We start from the raw sequence: 19,132 nt of genomic DNA on the forward strand, positions 1-19,132 counted from the left end.
AATGTTTTTTTTTTACTCACATAAAATTTGAAATTGAGAGGGCAATTACCCCTCTGTGCCCCCTGTGGTTGCACTACTGAACTCCCCCCGGAAATTTTTAGTGGTAGGAAATCTCCTCTCCCCCCCCCCCCGAGGATATAGCATGCTGCGCAAAATGCACAGTTACCGATTTATTTAATTTTAAAAGTATTTCCCGGGACTTTCAAGGATGGGTTTTCTTTTATGGTATTCTATTAATTTTTCTGCGAGTTGTGATGTACGTATATATGGTTTGTGATGCAAATAATTGCGATTTACATCTTTTTTTCTTTCTCTTTCGTATTTTGCCTGGAGTATACAACAATAACAACAATGGATTTGCCGTGTAACGGTAAATGAACTGTTCGGTTCTCACGACCACAGATCCTCACGACTCCCTTTCCCTCTGGTGTGCATCTGCCAGCATCACGCAACCTCCCCCACTTCCCTCTCTGCCATCAGCGTTGCCAACCACACAATGAGAAAAAGCGTTTATTAAACTCAAATTATGCTAAATGCGACTAAATTGTGCTACGATCTATTATTATTATCATTTTCGGATGACTGTAGTTTTAACCCCTTAAGTGTGAAATTTGTTGAACAAGTCGCTACTGGAAAATGTAGGTTTTTTGCTGCAAAATGTACGTTTTTTCGTCAAATTCAGTATACGCCTTCCGCACTACAGCAGCACAATGCGCAGGGGGTTTAATTTATGCATCTATTTTGGAGTTGTGAACTTGCGTTATTTATTATTTTCTATACAGAGTGTCCCAAAATAGTGTTTACACTCTTTGGATGTTAATAACAGAGAAGCTATTAAAGATATCTGCACTAGACTTTTTGTATTTGAAGCTGCAATATGTACATTGAGTGTGTGTGTGAGCGTGTGTAGGCATTCATGGACGTCCACAGGATTTTTTCCAGGGAGGGGCAAGGAAGGTATTTTTTCCAGGGAGGGGGCAAACAAGTCACATTTTCCCCCAAATGAGTGTAGTTCCCTAAAAAAACCTTGCTTAAATTTGAATTTATGATGTTAATGCAATAATTAACACATATTATTGTGGCTAAATGAAATTATATGAGTGAAATACATAATTTTTGGTTGACTTTCATTTTCCAGGGGGGGTGGTCACGGCCCCCCTTGCCCCTTCTTCTGGACGCCCATGTAGGCATTCTGTTGTTTTTAGTTCCATCACAGCTCAGCAGTCGATAGCCATTAGTGTACCCAAAGTGGCAGAGGTGAGCAATTTTTCATTTAAGCAATGTAAGAAGTGTCAAATAACCACCCAGATCTCTCAGCTTAACCCCGTTAGATTTCTGCCTCTGGGAAACTGAAGAACTATCTGTATACCCCACAAAGCAATGGTCACTGGATGACATGAAACATGCTACCTGTGCGTCCCTTCCTGTGGAAACCATATCTGCTGTTTGTTGATTTGTCCATCTGTTCTATAGAATTGCAGACAAAGTATTGCTGCCAACACGCAAATAAGTTCATTAGTGTTCCCATAATTAACGTTCAAAAAGTGTAAACACTGCTTTGGGACACTCTGCAGTTAAACAATATTGGGAATTCCCCATTAAATTAATTGTAATGGTTAACCAATTAAATGGGTTCAACATAGTGCTTGAAAAAGTCGCTTTGAAATCAAGGGATACCGGGTTCGATACCCGGTGGAGGCACATAGTGGTTTGGATCCACTGGCGTACGCATAGGTGGGCTGAAGGGGCTGCAGCCCCCTCCGAAATTTTGAAAAATCAACTATTTTGAAATAAAAGCATAAAAAAGTCGGAAAGAACCAGTGGCGAATGCAAGCCCCATAAAAAGACCCCCAGTTGCCATTTTATTAGAGAGGAACGTTCTAAATAGCTATAAGAAATATCTTATGGTGTATGCTGCACACTAGAAAGTTGCCAGGACGCTAACTTTTAAAAAACATTGGGTTCTAGTAAGTTTAAAAAATCTTAGATTCTCCCTTCCATGTATCATGATATATTAATGCACACCATACTCACTATTTTAAACCTGTTATTTACTTATTTCAATACGCAAATATATAACAATAAAAATATAATAATAATAACAACAACAACACGACAAATTTTTAGGTGTGCTATGTCCCACGGGCCCCTGTAAGTTGACGCCACTGAAAACATCCACTTATACAATTCCAGCCCTTCCCGAAAAGAAATCTTGCGTAAGCCAGTGTTTGGATCCAACTTTAAACAGTAGGTCCAGTCCCAGTTAGCCAGTAAGTGCATAAAGTGGACTTAAAACATCAACCTAATCAATCAAAACCTTTTGATTAAAACATGCGCTCTACGAAGCCAGAGGTCCCGGGTTCGTATCCCGACATGGGCATGGGTGTTTGTGAGTGTACCTTCATCAATTTCATTGTTGCATAACTCCTCATCTTCGCAATTAACCAAAAGAGGCAGAATTGCGAAGTAAAATAAACTAAATCAAAATCAATCAGTCGGATATGTACAAATAGGATCTGTGAATTTAAAATATATATATTTCCTCAAAATTAGTGGCAGCGATTAGGGAGGGCGTGGGAGGCAGTCTGCCCCCAGTTCTTGCAACTTTTGCCCCCGCTGTATGGTAAACCTCAACTACCAAGGGCAAGTAAACTGACCTTGCTCCCCCCCCCCCAGTAATGGGCACCTTACCACCCAATTTTGGAACCCAATAGCCACCACTGTTCAAAATATATACAATCCACGCAAAAAGTTTGAAATATTGTATTAGGCACAAATAGTTTCGAATATTGTTATATTAGGCAATAGGTGACAGGTACGGTGGCATACGTCAGCGAAAACACGAGAACGTCCAGGAGGCAGATAGATACCATATGTTGTTGATATCCAAGGCCTTTGCTATTTACCTATTGCCATTTGCCTAACATAACAATATTCCAAACTTTTTGTGAGAAGTGTATATTCCTTTTATCTGTCTCCGAAGGATGTGCGTTTGAAGATGATGCTAGATTTTACCAGTGACGCCGATTTGGTTCCAAAACTTGGCAAGGACAGTTTACTTTCCCTTGGTATATATGATTTAACATAGTACTGGGGCAACTGCTCCTCCACGCCTACCCTCCTAATCGCCGCAACTGGATTTTACCATTATTCCAAGCACAGGTGCCAAAGTAGCTCGAATTGTACTAGGTTTAGAACCATTATGCTATGGTTGGCATCACTGTCTTCATTGGAAAATTGCAATTGGCCGTTCCCATCACGTGACTCAGACTCGGCGCTCCGCCTTCCCCTGCCTTCATGTTCTTGTTGTTGGGCTAGTCCATGGCCGTGCGAAAGTCGAGTACTTGTGTGTGTGGGTGAACCATTATTGTATTTCCAAGTGACCAGTGTGTGAGAGAGGATACAGGAAACAGTAAATGCAAGAGATAAGTGATAAAAATGTACACGACATCCTGGGAAGGAACCACGGGTTGACCAGGTAAGAAACTGTTTACTTGTTTCTGGAAAATGAAAATGTTTGTTCTGTTGCATGAACTGTTGCAAAAGTAAGCTAGGCATTGCATAGTGTGCCTTCGTTTTGTCTATTGTGTACAATGGAATCCACTAGTATTGCTCGACAAATTGTCCATAACTATTTTCATTGATTTTTCTCTTACATCCTGGGTATTTTTAAGCGATGGATTTTTATGTATGGTGGTGCAGAAGTTGACCAGCTTGTTTTGAGTTTTCTTTTAATTCTTGAAGCTCTTAATGGGTCAAATAAAGTGCACGAACATGGTGATGGACAATTTGCACGATAATACTAATGGTCCCACTGTACGAATGACTGACTCATCGTGAACAGCACGAATATTCACAAGAATGACATAATAGTTCGATTTCCGTCATGTCGCCCAGGAACCATGTTGTGTAGTTTCACTAGCAGACGAATACGTATGTTCTTTTGTTTTCCCTATAGAGTTGCTTTCCACAGCTAGTGGTATTAGTAAATACATATACTAAAGTTGAAACACATGTGGAGGATAGCTATGCCGTGCACAGCGAGCGAAGAAAGCATCCTTTGTATCCGTTCTGATGACGTAGGCGCCGGAACCATGACCTGCCCGAACTCCACCCGCATTGTGGAAGCCAGCTGCAAAAAGGGAGGGAGGTGAAGTCCTTGTTGACGAGGCAGGCAGTGTTGCCACATGTATGGAAACGTCCCTTTTTGCAGTGATTTTTATGCCGAGGGAAATTTGAGTAAAAATAGAAAAATTTCGATGCTAGCACAGAATATATTAGGTTCCAATTTCGAATCCATCATTATTTGCTGTTCCTTCTTACTTCTAATCCTTTCAGGATAAGCCATGTACAGTTGAACGTCAAAGTGAGGAGAAAATAATACATTTAACTGAGAATTACTTACAGATCAGATTTGGATACCATACCATATAATTATTAAATACTGTAATTGTATCTATTTTGAGGAGCAATATATACGTAATACAGGTTATTTGTGTGGTAAGTGGTAAATTAACGTATCTAAAAAGTTTGATTCAGTAGACAGTATGGTTTTACTATCCATTTTTTTGAAAAAAAAAATCGTCTAAAATAGCATTTATTTAACTAATGACTGCCAAGTGTGGCATAAGCGATGCCTAAATCTGTAGCTATTTCAGTTTTAGTTTTATGTGAATTAGCGTCCACTCTCTGTATACATTTTACTTCCTGGCCAAGCTTGTAACGTTTCCTCCTCCTGTTCCCCATGGCCGACCAGTAGCAACAAAACTTCAATGAAGAAACCACTGTTCTGTTTTTATTTTGGATTCTAATCTGTGCTGCAAATGTCAAATATCAGCATCGTTTGAACGTGTAGTTTCTGACCGCGATTACGTACAAAAGACATTTAACAACAAGAAATGTATACTCCTACGCAGTGGCGACGATTGGGTTCCAGATCGGGTGAGGCCAAGGGCAGTTTACTTTCCCTTTATACATAAGGTTTAGCATAGTGTGGGAACATAAGTTGCGAAATGTGGAGGGGCAAATGCCCCCCTAATCGCCGCCACTGCTCCTGTGACATTGTTGTAGCTTGGTTACGTACAAATCAACTGTATTTTATGAAAATTGGTACGTAAACCCTGAATTACGTATAAAGACATTGCATACAAATAAGGTTTAATTAACACGTTTTATAATTATATTTTGCCGTGACCTACAGTAATTTACTTATAAAACAGAATTACGCAGAACTGAGTTACGTATAAAGCAGTCTCAACTGTTCTATATTGCTTATTTTGTAACTTTTTTCATATTCGGTTAATAGCAACGATGAGGATGGATTTGATCAGGGTTAGAACCTAAGATATCCTCCTGCCTTTAACCTTGATTGAGGTTGGGTGAACCCCAGAGCCGCTTTATGCGGGGACAAGGCCGGAAAAATTCCAACCTTAGATCACCCACTCCGAGAATCGAACCTGGGTCCCCCGCGTGGCAGTCAGACGCCCTTCCGACTAGACTAACGCGTCATCTACATACGTGATTTTTTACGTGAAGGGAAAATTGGCCTTAATAGGGAGATTATGCTCTCGTATTGTGGCAACACTTGCAGCTCGCCGAGCAGGGGAGAAAGATAGCTTCGCGCGTCCCTTTGGAGTTGGGTATTCTGTTCTGAGCCAGAAAAAAACGGCTGGCGATCCCATATTTTGAGCAGTTTTTCTGTTAGATTTTATCACTTCCGCCGGGTTGTTGCTTTTGTGTGGGTGGATGCAAGGAGTCGTGATGTATCCCAATTCTTCATGCTTGTATTTTATGTCGCTTGCTACGTAGCTCTTCGTGGCGATGAGAATGAAATTACATGTGAAATTCATCAATGGACACTCCCAAAAGAACACTTCTTGGCCAATACTCGAACCCGGAACATCAGGTGGCGAGATCGTGTGTTCCCGGTCCACACCAACACCCGCTACCGATGTGGCTCCTCATTCTTGTAAATAATAATAATTCTAACGAAAAGAAACAAACATGAGCCCACCTCACTGGCGAAGTGGTTAGCAAAGACGCTGGAGCTCACGGGTTCGAATCCCGGCCTGGGCATCGGTGTATTTGCGAGTGTCCTTTCATGACGTCCATAATATCATCGTAGCGATTAGTTGAAAGTGGCAGAAATGGACGCTAAATAAAAATCAATCAAACAAACATGAAAACACATTTAACACAGTACAAAAAGTTTAAGATTTTATTTTCTATAACTTACATTACAAAATAAAACTATTTATTTCCCTCTATTTTAGTTCTCCTTTGTACTTTTGAGATTAATCGTGACGATGAATGATAAAGTGGGTCACTGGCGTACGCCGTTGGGAGGGGTTATGGGGCTACAATCCATCCTGAAATCTAGATAAAATAAAAAATCAAACAAAAGCAGTAACGAACTCTGGTAACTGAACCCCCCCTTAAATTAACCCCGATTACATTTTTTGTTTTTGAACAACCTTTAAGACGAAGGTGGATTAAGGTGGGTGCCAGGGAGCCCCCCCCACAAATTTTATCCCCGCCAAAAGATAATTATTTTTAACCCTGCCAAGGATTGTTTTATCCTCCTCAAAGAAAATGGAATTGACAGGATATGTGCCATTTCTTAACTATGTAAGAAGCAAACTAACAAAGTCATTCGTGTCCATTAATGGTCCAGTCGTAACAAATTTCCCTGGCAAAAAGTATGGAGCCTTGTGAATTAAAGGAGGATAACATTCTGAAACTTACCGAGCTATTTCCCACTTAAGTTTTCATGGCATAGTGCTCTCACAAGAAACTTGTAGGTAGATTATATGGACATTAAGTTTGAACTTAATTTGGTCAAGTTTTCAGTGTTACTAGTTCGAAAGCTCTTTATGTGCATGAGTTTCGGTTTTCTTAGAATGTATATATAATTGTTATCATAAGATATTAATAACCTAGGTTAGAACCATTTTTTCTAAGGTACGTACTTAGAATAATTTAGTTAACATGTAAAGATTTGCATACACACACGAAAAATATATAAGAAAGTTCCCGAAATTAAATCACAAGTACGTCACTGAGTGGGCACCCCCCCCCCCCACCAAAGTGAAAAGCTTAATTCGTACAGTGACTCCCCCAGAACGCAGCTATGTAATGTCCACCTTTACAATTCCAGCCTCCTCCGAAAACAACCCTGCGTGGGACGATCAACGATTCGAACCTACGACTACTGACTTCCTAGTGCTTTACGTTACCACTCCCGGTCATCATATACATTATTTTTAGAGTCAAGTTTTCGCTCAGTTTAAAAACAGAGTTCTTGAGAATGCTCTTTATTGTGATTCGCTGTTGCATTGTTGACCAAAAGAATGAAATTTGCAACTTATTTTTGTGCTCATCATTCAGTCCCCGCAAGACTGTTGCAGTTATTTTTTCGAACGTTTTTACTGTGCAATAATGGTAATTTCACTCGTTTTCTTGCTAGCAAAGCGTGGTCCTTTTGCCGTCGGTTCAGTTTGAACTTTTGATATAGTCAGTGGCGTAGCAAGGGGTAGGCGACCGCCCGGGGCCTCGCATTCCATGGAGCAATAATAGAATTCAGATAAAAGTTGAAAATGGCCAATTTTCGTGTGCATTAAAAGTAGAACATTCTCCTTTTAAATTCTAGTTAAACGTTATAATTTGAACGAATACCTCAAATCAGTAACATACAAGTGGTATGCCTCTGTGACGTCATAAATCCAAGATGGCTGCCTCTGCAGACACTAACAAAGAAAATCGACCATATATCCTTTAGGAGTCCTTTTGACCATATGTAACTTCGTTGGGTTTTTGCATGAAGGGAAGCCTAAGAGGCCAGAAAAATGTAAAAATTATTGTCGTATTTCGCATGTGAAACATTTGCGCAAAACTTCACGATGACTTGCTTGAACATTTATTTTTACCCATTTATTATTTTATTGAATAAAAAGCAGTTCTTTCTCTTTACCTTGCCCTCCCGATTTTAATATGTTAACAACAAAGCACCTTCAATTGCCAGGAAGCAAATGTGACGCATGTAAATGCTGCGTTGTTGAGTACTACAATAATAGCAGTTTTTTCCTTACTTCCTACAGCTTCAGATTTCTGCTCCCGGAAAACAGAGAAAGATTTTTTTAGGGTGAATAAAATTATTAAATATAATTTCATCAGTAATTTATTATTATTATTTAAATATAATAATTTCCTAGCGTATCTGAAGGTTTTGGTGGATTCACATTGAGATTTCAAATTTAAAAACTGATGGGGCCTCGCATTCTAATCTTGCCCAGACCCTCGCGATATGTTGCTACGCCACTGTATATAGTAAAAGGGTATTGTAGTAACGTATGTTTTGTACCAGTTTTCTTTTCTCTTGAGAAAAGTGAACCCCCCTTCCCTACATAAACTGGGAGTTATCCTGCAGCGTGATTTCCTGAAATACCTGTACCTCCCGTTCTTGCGCCACTGATTCTGTCCTCTTACAATCTAGGAGGCCAGTCTTCGATCCCCAGTGTTGAGTTTCCACTTCGCGAACTGTATAGTCCAGGAGTATTTTTCAATATTTCATAGGCCGTGGGTTTTTGAATGAAGGGATGATATGACTACCGCAGATAGCCTACATTGCTAATGTGGTACACAATCGTGCGTGCACTACCAGGTTTTTTGCCTGCAGTTGTGGCGCATGCCTCTGTGACGTCATAAATCCAAGATGGCTGCCTCTGCAGACACTAACAAAGAAAATCGACCATATATCCTTTAGGAGTCCTTTTGACCATATGTAACTTCGTTGGGTTTTTGCATGTATGGAGTATGCCTTCATTTCGAGGCACGCAATCATATATTACTAGCTGGAAGATGTGTCAAAGACCATACGTGACGTCGAAAATCCAAGATGGTCGCCATGGAGGTTCAGCACATAACATACTGTCCATATTCTGATTTAGAGTCGTTTATCAGATTTTTACATAGGCATTTTCTGTTAATAATTAAATTTCAGTCTCGATTTTTCATTTGCTGCACCAACGTCCCGAAAACTCATAAACTTTAATGGTTCCTATTGAGCTCCGCTGCAGGCCCTGGAATATTTTTTCTCGCACAATTTAAATTCGATCCAAGTTGCATATTGTTTAATTGAAAGAAGGTTCCTGGACCGTATTTAAATTCATCCCGTAAAAGGGTTCGTGGACCGAATTAAAATGCTTTACAGATAAAAAAGGTTTTTACGATCTCAAATCCATTTACGCTTGGTGATCTTCTCTCCTGGACCGGAATTGAATTTATTTAATATTCCTGGACTTTTAACTTTGGTTAATTTTACTCTTGAAATATCGTAATTTTTTTTACACTTTCCTTGACAGGGAAATCCCCTTTAGACTCGCAAGATTAGCGCCATAAGTGGATATTTTGGCGTTCTAGGCAAGATTGTGGTCCCCCCCCCCCCTTACGCACACACTACCGAGAGAGAGAGAGAGCTTTCTTTATTTCTCTCTCTCTCTCTTCTTATGCCATGGTTAGGGTCTTTAGAAATATTTCTTGAACGTCTTGAAAATGTACTAAATAACATACCAAATATTCATAAGAAAAAAGTATTAGTTTGTGGAGATTTCAATGTTGATTTTCTAAAAGACTGCCCTGAGCGAAACCGTTTGTTGACACTAACTTTATCGTATAATATTAACTATTTAATTAAAAAGCCTACCAGAATAACATCTAATTCCGAAACTGCAATTGACAATGTTCTTACAAATCTCGATCACGGTGACATCTCATATGACATTAAGAACGGTCTCTCTGATCACACGTGCCAAATAATGCACGTAAAAACTACACGTGTTACCAAACAACCTGTTATGCATGAAAATAGAATATATAGTCAAAGAAATATGTACAAATTTAAATCTTTGATAGAAATAGAATCTTGGAGCCAAATATATGTAAGTCAAATAGACAGTGATGAAAAGTTCACAATTTTTACAAATACACTCTACAATATTTTTGACAATGCTTTCCCCAAAAGAAAAATTCAAGCCAAAACTGGAAGGAGAAAACAATGGATAACACGAGAGGTAAAACAATATAGCAAAATAAAAAGATCCCTAATAAGTCAAAGTCAACGCACTCCCATAAATAAATCTGTAAATAAATTTTACATAAATTACTATAAAAAACAAATAAGAGATGCCAAACAAAAATATTATGCGAACAAAATTGTGTCTTCAAACAACAAAAGCAAAGCAATGTGGGACGTTGTAAATGAAAATACTGTAATGAAAGAGAGAAAAACAAATAACAATATAAAATTATGCACAAATGATATTGAAATAGACGATCCATTTGTAGTGTGTGAAACATTTAATAAATACTTCACCGAATTAGGAGATAACTTAGTAACAAATATAAATAATGCAAAAAACCCATTGCAACTTTTGTGTAACTCTAAACCACGCACTCTAGAAAGCATGTTTTTAACACCAACCACAACAAATGAAATATCGAAGGAGATATGTAATTTAAAAGACTCAAAGGCTGTAGGAGACGAATTTCCAATCAGAGTAATAAAAGAAATCAAGGAGTTGTTAGCACCCATTTTAGAATATCTCTTTAATGAATGTATCGCGAATGGTATCTTTCCCACTAAACTAAAAATAGCAAAAGTCAACCCAGTATTTAAAAATGGAAGTAAAAACATGGTTCAAAATTACAGACCAATTTCATTACTACCTGTGCTAAGCAAAATTCTAGAAAACTTACTAAAACGTCGCCTTCTACAGTTCCTTAATAAACACAACGTACTATCAAAAGAACAACATGGATTTACTTAAAATAAAAGCACAGCAAGTGCAACACATACATTAATCGAAAACATCTTGCAAGGTATAAACGATAAAAAATTAGTTCTCGGAATATTTTACGACTTGACAAAAGCCTTTGATTTAGTAAACCACAAAATATTAATTTCTAAAATGGAACACTATGGGATAAGGGGTAACGCGCTTGAAATTATGAAATCATACTTATCAAACAGAATGCAATGTGTTGAAATTAGCCACGAAAAAGAAGGAAACGTAAGAAAATACAAATCCACTCTAAAGACATTAAAATATGGAGTTCCCCAAGGATCAATATTAGGCCCACTACTTTTTCTTTTGTACATAAATGATTTACCATTTAATATACAGAATACAAAGATTTTGTTGTACGCAGACGATACTAGCGCAATAATAAAGGGAAATGATGTGAACGAGTTAGAAGCCAACATTGAAAAAACAATGGAAGAAATGAAATCTTGGTTTGACAGTAATAAATTACTATTGAATGAACAGAAAACAAATTACGTGCTATTTCACACAAAACAAAACAATAAAATTAAAGATGTAGTAAAGAATAGCCATCTTCCAGTAATATTAGTTAGAGAAACAAAATTTTTAGGAGTTACTATAAATGAAAATCTAAATTGGTCAAACCACGTAAAAATACTTGTTAAAAAACTAAATTCCAAAATATTTGCACTGCGGTTATTAAAACAAACACTTCAAACAAATTCACTAATTCAGGTATATTATGCAATGTTTCATTCACTAATAAATTATGCAATAGAATTTTGGGGGAACTCACCGGCAAGTTTAGAAGCATTTAGAAAACAAAAGCAAGCCATTAGGATTATAGCAGGTATAAAGCCTAGGGAATCGTGCAAAACGTTGTTTAAGAAATTTAAAATATTAACCCTCCCTTCTCTGTACATATATGAAATGTCATTATATGCCAGAAAAAATGTTGCGCTGCGAAGTTCAATAGAACACACATATAACACCCGAAATAAACAGCTCTTAAAGCCTTACTTCACCAGGCTAACATTAGTTCAAGAAGGACCCCAACAGATGTCAATTAAAATATTCAACCATTTACCAAATGATATAAAAGCAGAAAGTATGACAAGTTTCAAAAATAAATTAAAGAAACTATTAGTTAATAAGGAATATTATAGTGTTAGTGAATATCTAGATTGTAAATTATAGAAAATTTGTAATTACATATTTTTCTCTTATATGAACTGTACTGAACCCTCCAAATACCAATGTATATGGTTTATATGGAGTAATAAAATTGAAAATTGAAATATGATATTTACATCCTACAAATTTTGAAATGAGGAAACAAACTCATTAAATAATAATATAGGTTATATTTAAAGATTCGTAGTTGTTTGCCTTGGGGCGGGGAGGGGGGAGGATGCACACTCGGTGGCCTATTTGTGCTTTCATTGCGGGAGATAGATTTTTTGGGGATATGCAAGATTGTACATGTTATGAGTCGGTAAACTAAATTATTGGCTATCGGTTCTAAGCAGGGTTGTTCAAGGTCCAGGAATTTTAAACACATTCAATTCCGTTCCAGGAGAGAAAAATCCCCAAGCGTAAATATGTTCTGGACCGTAAATAACTTTTTTATCTGTATCTAAAGTATTTCAATTCGGTCCAGGAACCTTTTTTCTAGTGTTGCCCACGGGACGAGACGGGACAGGCTTTTAAAAATTCGAGACGAGACGAGATTGATCATGTGTCCCTTTGACAAACGAATATTTTCGAGACGAGACAGCATTTCACAGCATTTCCACGAGACGAGACAGGCCAAAGTCTCGTCTCGTGGGCAACACTACTTTTTTCAGCTAAATGTAAATACGGTCCAGGAACAATTTTTTAAAAATTTAAATACGGTCCAGGAACCTTTTTCTGGATCAATTTAAATACGGTCCAGGAACATTTTTTTGCGGACTCAATTTAAATTTGGTCCAGGAACTTCTTTTAATGATACAATACGCAACTTGACCGAATTTAAATTGTGCGAGAAAAATGTTCCGTTCCTGCAGCGGAACCCAATAGAATGGGTGCAAAATATACTTAGCAATGTGTGTCAATATCTAGTGCGTACAGTTTACTGCTCGCACGAGGAAATACGAAAAGAGGCCATAGTGCAGGAGGAAAATATGGCAAAAGGCGGGGGGCAACTGGTCCCCACGCTCCCCTCTAATCGTCGCCACTGCATTTAAACGTAATTTAAAAACAGTACATTTATTTACATTCTAAGAAAACCAAACTCTTACACAAAAAGAGCTATAACACCGAGAACTTAGCCAAATTTATGTCCAGCTAATCACTACATGTTCCTTGCGAACACTTTAATACAACTACAATCACAGACACTTTTGAGTTGTAACAATTCCATTAAAACTAAATGGGATTATTACAATCCATAAGTGTCCGTGACTTGGACCGAATTTAACACTATCAGCACTATGAAAACTCAAGTGGAAAACAGCCTGCTGCTGTTTTGTTCAGTTGCAGAATGGTGTCATTTTTTAATCCCCTTACTTTACGGCAGGAAAATCTTCGATGACTGGATTATTAACGGACACGAATGATTTTTTAATTGTGTTTGTGACATCGGTAGCAAATAGTATACTAAAGGGTTTTCCAATAAGAATGATATGATTTTGAAATGAACTGGCAACTATGCTTCAAATGTTATAACTGTCACTAGTTGTCATTTGTGTTTAGTATACTGTGACAATTCATCATGGCTAAATACACGCTTCAAGAACGTTTGGTTATTATCAAAAAAAAATATGAAAATAGACGTTCTATTGAACTTGAACCGGATCATAATTTTGGGCAAAAAAAATATCTTCTCAGATGAAGCTCATTTCTGGTTAAGTGGATATGTTAAACAAAATTGTCGATTTTGGTGCGAAAACAATCCACAAGAGATTCACGAGAAGCCCTGCATCCGCAAAAGGTCACTGTATGGAGTGCATTGAATTTAAGCTTCAAATATAAGGATAACCTTTCTTAAAAATGGCAACCTGTATGGTGTGGTTTGTGGCATGGTGGCATCATCGGACCATTATTTTTTTCCAAAACGAGGAAGGAGGTGCAGTTACAGTGACTGGTGAGCGGTACCGATTGATGTTACCAGATTTTTTGTGGCGAAATTTAGATGAAATTGATTTGGAGGCTATGTGGTTCCAACAAGACGGTGCCACATGTCACACTGCTAATGCCACTATCGACGTATTGCAAGAAGAGTTTGGTGAAAGGATAATTTCAAAAAATGAAACTGTTAGTTGGCCTCCAAGAAGTTGTGATTTAACTCCTTTAGATTCCTTTTGTGGGGTTATTTGAAATCTATAGTCTATTCAAACAGACCACGAACCCTTGATGCATTAACATTGAACATCGAACGCTATATTCGTGACATTAGGTCCGAGTTATTGCACAAAGTCATCGAAAATTGGGTTCATCGAATTCACTCGTGGTCACGAAGTCGAAGTGGACACTTAAGTGATGTGTTATTCAAAACATAATGTAATAAACTCTGCTTCAAAATAATATAAAAAAATTGGTTGTATCTGAAATAGTTTTTATTTTATTTCATTGTAAAATCATATCATTCATACTGGAAAACCCTATATATGCTTTGAATTCCATTTTCTTTGAGGGGTATAAAAACATCCCTGGCAAGGATAAAAATAATTTTCTTTTTCTAGGATAACATTTTTGTGAGGGGGAAATCCCCGGTCTCCCCCCTTCCCGTTAATTCCCACACTGGTTAGCATTGCCGATTGAAAAGAAATAGCATATTGAAAAATATTTCGGTTATGTCTTAGTGGCTGATGAACATCTACTATTGCTACTACTTTGGGAAACAGGAAATACCAGCAGTGTGTTACCAGAATATAAGTCTACCAGTAAAAGAAGAGAAAAAGGTTAAGAATTATAATTAAATAAATAAATACAGTGCGTAGTACATTCTCAGTATAAAGATTTGTAATTTAAAATGATTCAATTCTACACAGAGAACCCAAAACGTGTTAATTGACACATAACACATTAACGTGCATAAACTGCAAATGATGCACCTTTTGGTGTGTGAAAATACACACAGAAATGCATATAAGGGCAATTTTATCAGCTGGTGTTCCGTGTGATGCACTAGAATGCATAATGTGGGAAGATCAGACAAGTTCATTTCAAAGATAATAAAATTACACATTTAGCTGTGTCAGTTGATGAATTTTAGTGCATCACACAGAACAGCAGCTGATAAAAAGTGCCCTTATATGCATTTCTGTGTGTATTTTCACACACCAAAAAGTGCACGATTTCCATTTTATGCACGTTAATGTGTTATGTGTCAATTGATGTTTTTTAGGCTCTAAGATAGGAGAAGAAAGGAAACAAAATATAGCTATAACTGATGTGATAAGCTCATACAAAAGAAAATGTAATATATAAACTGAACACAATTGAAGTTGTCTTAGTTTAAAATTTAATAATTTTTATAGGCAAAAATAGCAAATATTTTGGGTAGAATAATATACACATGTTTAACGGTAAATAGTGTCATTATCATTAAACTGTAAATAAACATGTCATCTGATATTTTGCAACCTATCATTTAAAAAATGCCAGAATTCCGCTACAAATACTATAAAAAATATTTTAAGATACAATTATATAGTACATCCAGAATGTTTTGTTTTCACAATATATGAAACAGAAAAATGTATATTTACATATAATTTTCCATTTTTATTAAACTGTTCAAACATTTTACATCGTCGTTTACCAGAAATAGCTTTTCTATGTAAAAAAAAAAGTATATCTAAATGTACGGTGCTGGAAAAAAAATACAAGCAGCTTTAAGCGGATTTTTTTAAAAAAAATAAAGAAATCGATTTAAATAAAAAATCTGGTTTAAATAAAAAAAAAATCTAAAATTATTTTTTAATAAAAAATATGATTTTTATCCACCCTGCTTCCAATAGAGCAAAATCGTCAATTACAGTATTATGCAATCAAAATTGATTAGTTGTGAAGTTTCTTTTTCAATTTACAATATCGATAAATTATTTTATTTAACCTCTCCTGGCCCATTGACCATTTCAGGTAGCTTTTTATTATTTTTGTTGCTGAAACCAGTTTCACAAAAAGCACTCCTGACAGGCAGTGTCAAAAACAGTCTCAAAGCTATGTCCAGGTTGCGATAAGAGATGCCGAGTGATATTTTGTGAATCAGATTTAATAGTGTTGTAGGATGAGCGCACGTACTCTTCGCAACATCTTAATTGACCGCCCTGTAAAAATTCAAAGTCCTGAATTCGTAAATTTGGCAACAAACATAGCGTTTCAGAGTGCACAAATAGTATCCAACTTAGCAACAGTGTTTCTTTCTAAACGAAAATGCTCATGTGAATTTATTCCATTCTTTCACATTCAGTGAAGTTAGAAACCCTAAACCAGTAATATAATTAATATAATACAAATAAAACAAAAATCGTAAATTGGAAATACGAATATTGATATTTTTTTTAAAAGAGTATTCGTTCTGATATTGAAAAAAGGGGAATTTATGTGCGGATGGAAACACTGATCTGGTTCTTCACCACCTGGAGAGAATTGACATCACATTGCAATGCAATGAAGCAAATTTCTCTCGATTTTAGGCAAAATTACAGTAAAGAAAATTGCACAATACCGGACGATTCTACAAAGTGCGTCTTCCCCCTGATCTGTGGCGAAAAATGGTTCTGAACTCTGGCAAAATGTTATTTCAACTAAGATCAACTTGTTTTACAGAGTTTCACGTTAGTAATCTCCTGGAGCAGTTGGTTAGACGGTCGTCTTGTTATGCGTCAAGAACGAAACATCGTAGGTTCAAATCTCGCCCACTCCTGGTTATTTTTTATTGTTGTTTACAGAGTAAGAAGTGATGTAATAATGTAATATAAGATTATATTAAATCACTGTAAATATTTATGCGATGCGTACCTCGGGATTTTTCAGTGATTGGCAGTGTTTTAGGCAAGACCTTTCTATTCATTGAGCTGCCAAAACTTATGTTAACACACATTTAATATTTATAAGTCATAAATATATGTTCTTAAACAGGATGTTGTAATCAATGTGTCCCGGGTTTTATAACAGGTGGAGGCTCATTGCACAGTGGTTCGGGTTCCTGTTTAAACTGTAGGTCCAGTCCCGATTAGCCTATCTGTGCATAAAGTAGACTTAACACAACAACACATACACACACACACACACACCATGATACACACAAATACGATGTTCTGTTTTTGTGCTCTTCACTGCGGACCTAAAATATACGTCGGATTTTCAAATGATACAACCACAGATATTATGCTATATTCAACGTTTGAAACTACCCACCTCAGACTTTACATCGCATGTTTCTGCATCTGGAAATGCTGGACGTAAATCGCATAAATATCAACGGAAATATCCAAGAAACGTAGATAAGCATTCTTGCCCAAAGCTGTTTACTTTCCGAAAAAGATTTTGCAAAGAAGTAGGTCTGAACCCACGACCTTCCATTCCCCAAGCAAACACGATACTCCTACACCACACGGTTCACTTTGTTTTATGCACTCAGTTCGAGTGATGAAGACACACACAATTCTGTTGTGCTGTAGTGCAGTGTGAAGTGGAAACTTTAAGGTGTTTTGCTGGAGTCTTTAGGATAGCTGAGGAATGCTTGTAGGATTAAACATGATGACTAATGCTCGGAAGTTGGTGACCTAAAACAAATTCAAAAGATGACCAATAAAATGGCCTAAAAATAGTAAAAAAAAATTATAAAATAATTTTTCCTGTAAAAATGAAAGCTTGATTCTTTTCATAAATTACAAGAGATTAAGTAGTCTAATAAGTCGATGAAGCCAGTTGTTTGGTGGTTGAAACCACTTTCTTTGTTTACTTCAAGGTTACATAAATTATACATCCAGGTTTTTCTTTATAAATCATTCATCTCCTTTCCTACTGTAGATCCAGTCCCGATTAGCCTTACTGTGCATAAAGTGGACTTAAAACACCAAATCAACCAATTCATCTCCTTTCAGAGTGGGCCTTCTACGATATTGAAGGCGGCCAGAATCCAAAAATACAGTTCTGCTTCGCGTATACAAGAGTATAATTTCATTTAATATTGTGACTAATTTTACTTTAAAACCACAGATTAAAGATAATAGTGTCCAGCAAAAAACCTCAAAGTAGGCATCACACAAAGTATTTTAATCCACTGCCAAACATTTCAGTTAAGAATAATATTATGCTTTTCCATTGACCGTATTTTCGATTCATGGTGAATGTGCTAAAAGGACCATGTCAAGAAATTTAAATATATAACTTTTACTAGTAAATGCATTTAAAATGCACGAAAAAACAGGGGACGAGAAAAATAAATAAAAATGCAACAAAAACTGTTAAAAATACTGACAAATCAACTAAAAGCCAAAAAAAGACCGAAAAATGCAAAAAAATGTAAAATAGAAACTGTTTTCAGGCTCTTAACTGAAGGGAAACGAACATGATATCAGGTTTAGCATTGTTTTTAAGGGTAAGAAAAAAGTTGATTTTTCATTAACGTCCGGACCCTAATTACTAATTATGACCATTGAAGAAGTTGGAGGGAAGGAGGCGGCTTACTTAATTTTTTTTTTTGCTGAGGGATCGTATCATCCATCCCATATCTCCACTTTATAATACAGAAAAAAGTGAGGTTCATATTTCGAAAATGACTTCCAGTTTTCCACCACAAAAATATGTTTTTCATAGTTTGAAGTTCGTTAGTATTATCTTGCAAGGTTTCCATTGTTTTAATTTCACACATATTTTATATTTCATACGTTGAATATCCCTTTCCTCTTTCTTTTCATACAGTCTTTGGAAAGAGCTGAAGTTTCTTGGCAACCGGGTTCTGGTTCAAATGACTCCTACTTAAACAAACAACAAAAGACTTCGTAACTAAAAGATTGCTTGTTCAAAACACGGTATGTTTACACAATTTACAAAATATGACAAAACACCAATAGAAATGTTCATCATTCTTCCGTTTCACAATTTCTCGATTTTTTCTGAATTAGTTTCCTTATAAAAATTGCCATGAGGAAATTATAGACATGACATTATGCGTGATTTGGCTTCTTCAAACTGGTAGCAAATTTTAACATGAGCTACCTGGAGAAGAGGTAGCGTGCTTGATTCTCACGAGGGAGGTCGTAGGTTCGATTATCCACCGTGCTAAGAAGTTAACATTGGTCTTTGTATTTCACGAG

General features: G+C 36.7%; 1 protein-coding gene across 1 annotated transcript in view; it reads left to right on the forward strand.

The window, feature by feature from the left end:
• Window positions 1-3,346: 3,346 nt before the first annotated feature.
• LOC146001305 (E3 ubiquitin-protein ligase TRIM71-like) overlaps window positions 3,347-19,132 on the forward strand; it is a 76,993-nt gene continuing 61,207 nt past the window's right edge. Inside the window, exon 1 of the mRNA XM_083138614.1 lies at window positions 3,347-3,478. Within this exon, the coding sequence (XP_082994740.1) occupies window positions 3,417-3,478 (62 nt within the window). The 5' untranslated portion in view covers window positions 3,347-3,416. The remainder of the gene's footprint in view (window positions 3,479-19,132) is intronic.

This window comes from Lepisma saccharinum, chromosome 17 (assembly GCF_977018435.1).
Source record: "Lepisma saccharinum chromosome 17, izLepSacc3.1, whole genome shotgun sequence".
Taxonomy (NCBI): Eukaryota; Metazoa; Arthropoda; class Insecta; order Zygentoma; family Lepismatidae; genus Lepisma; species Lepisma saccharinum.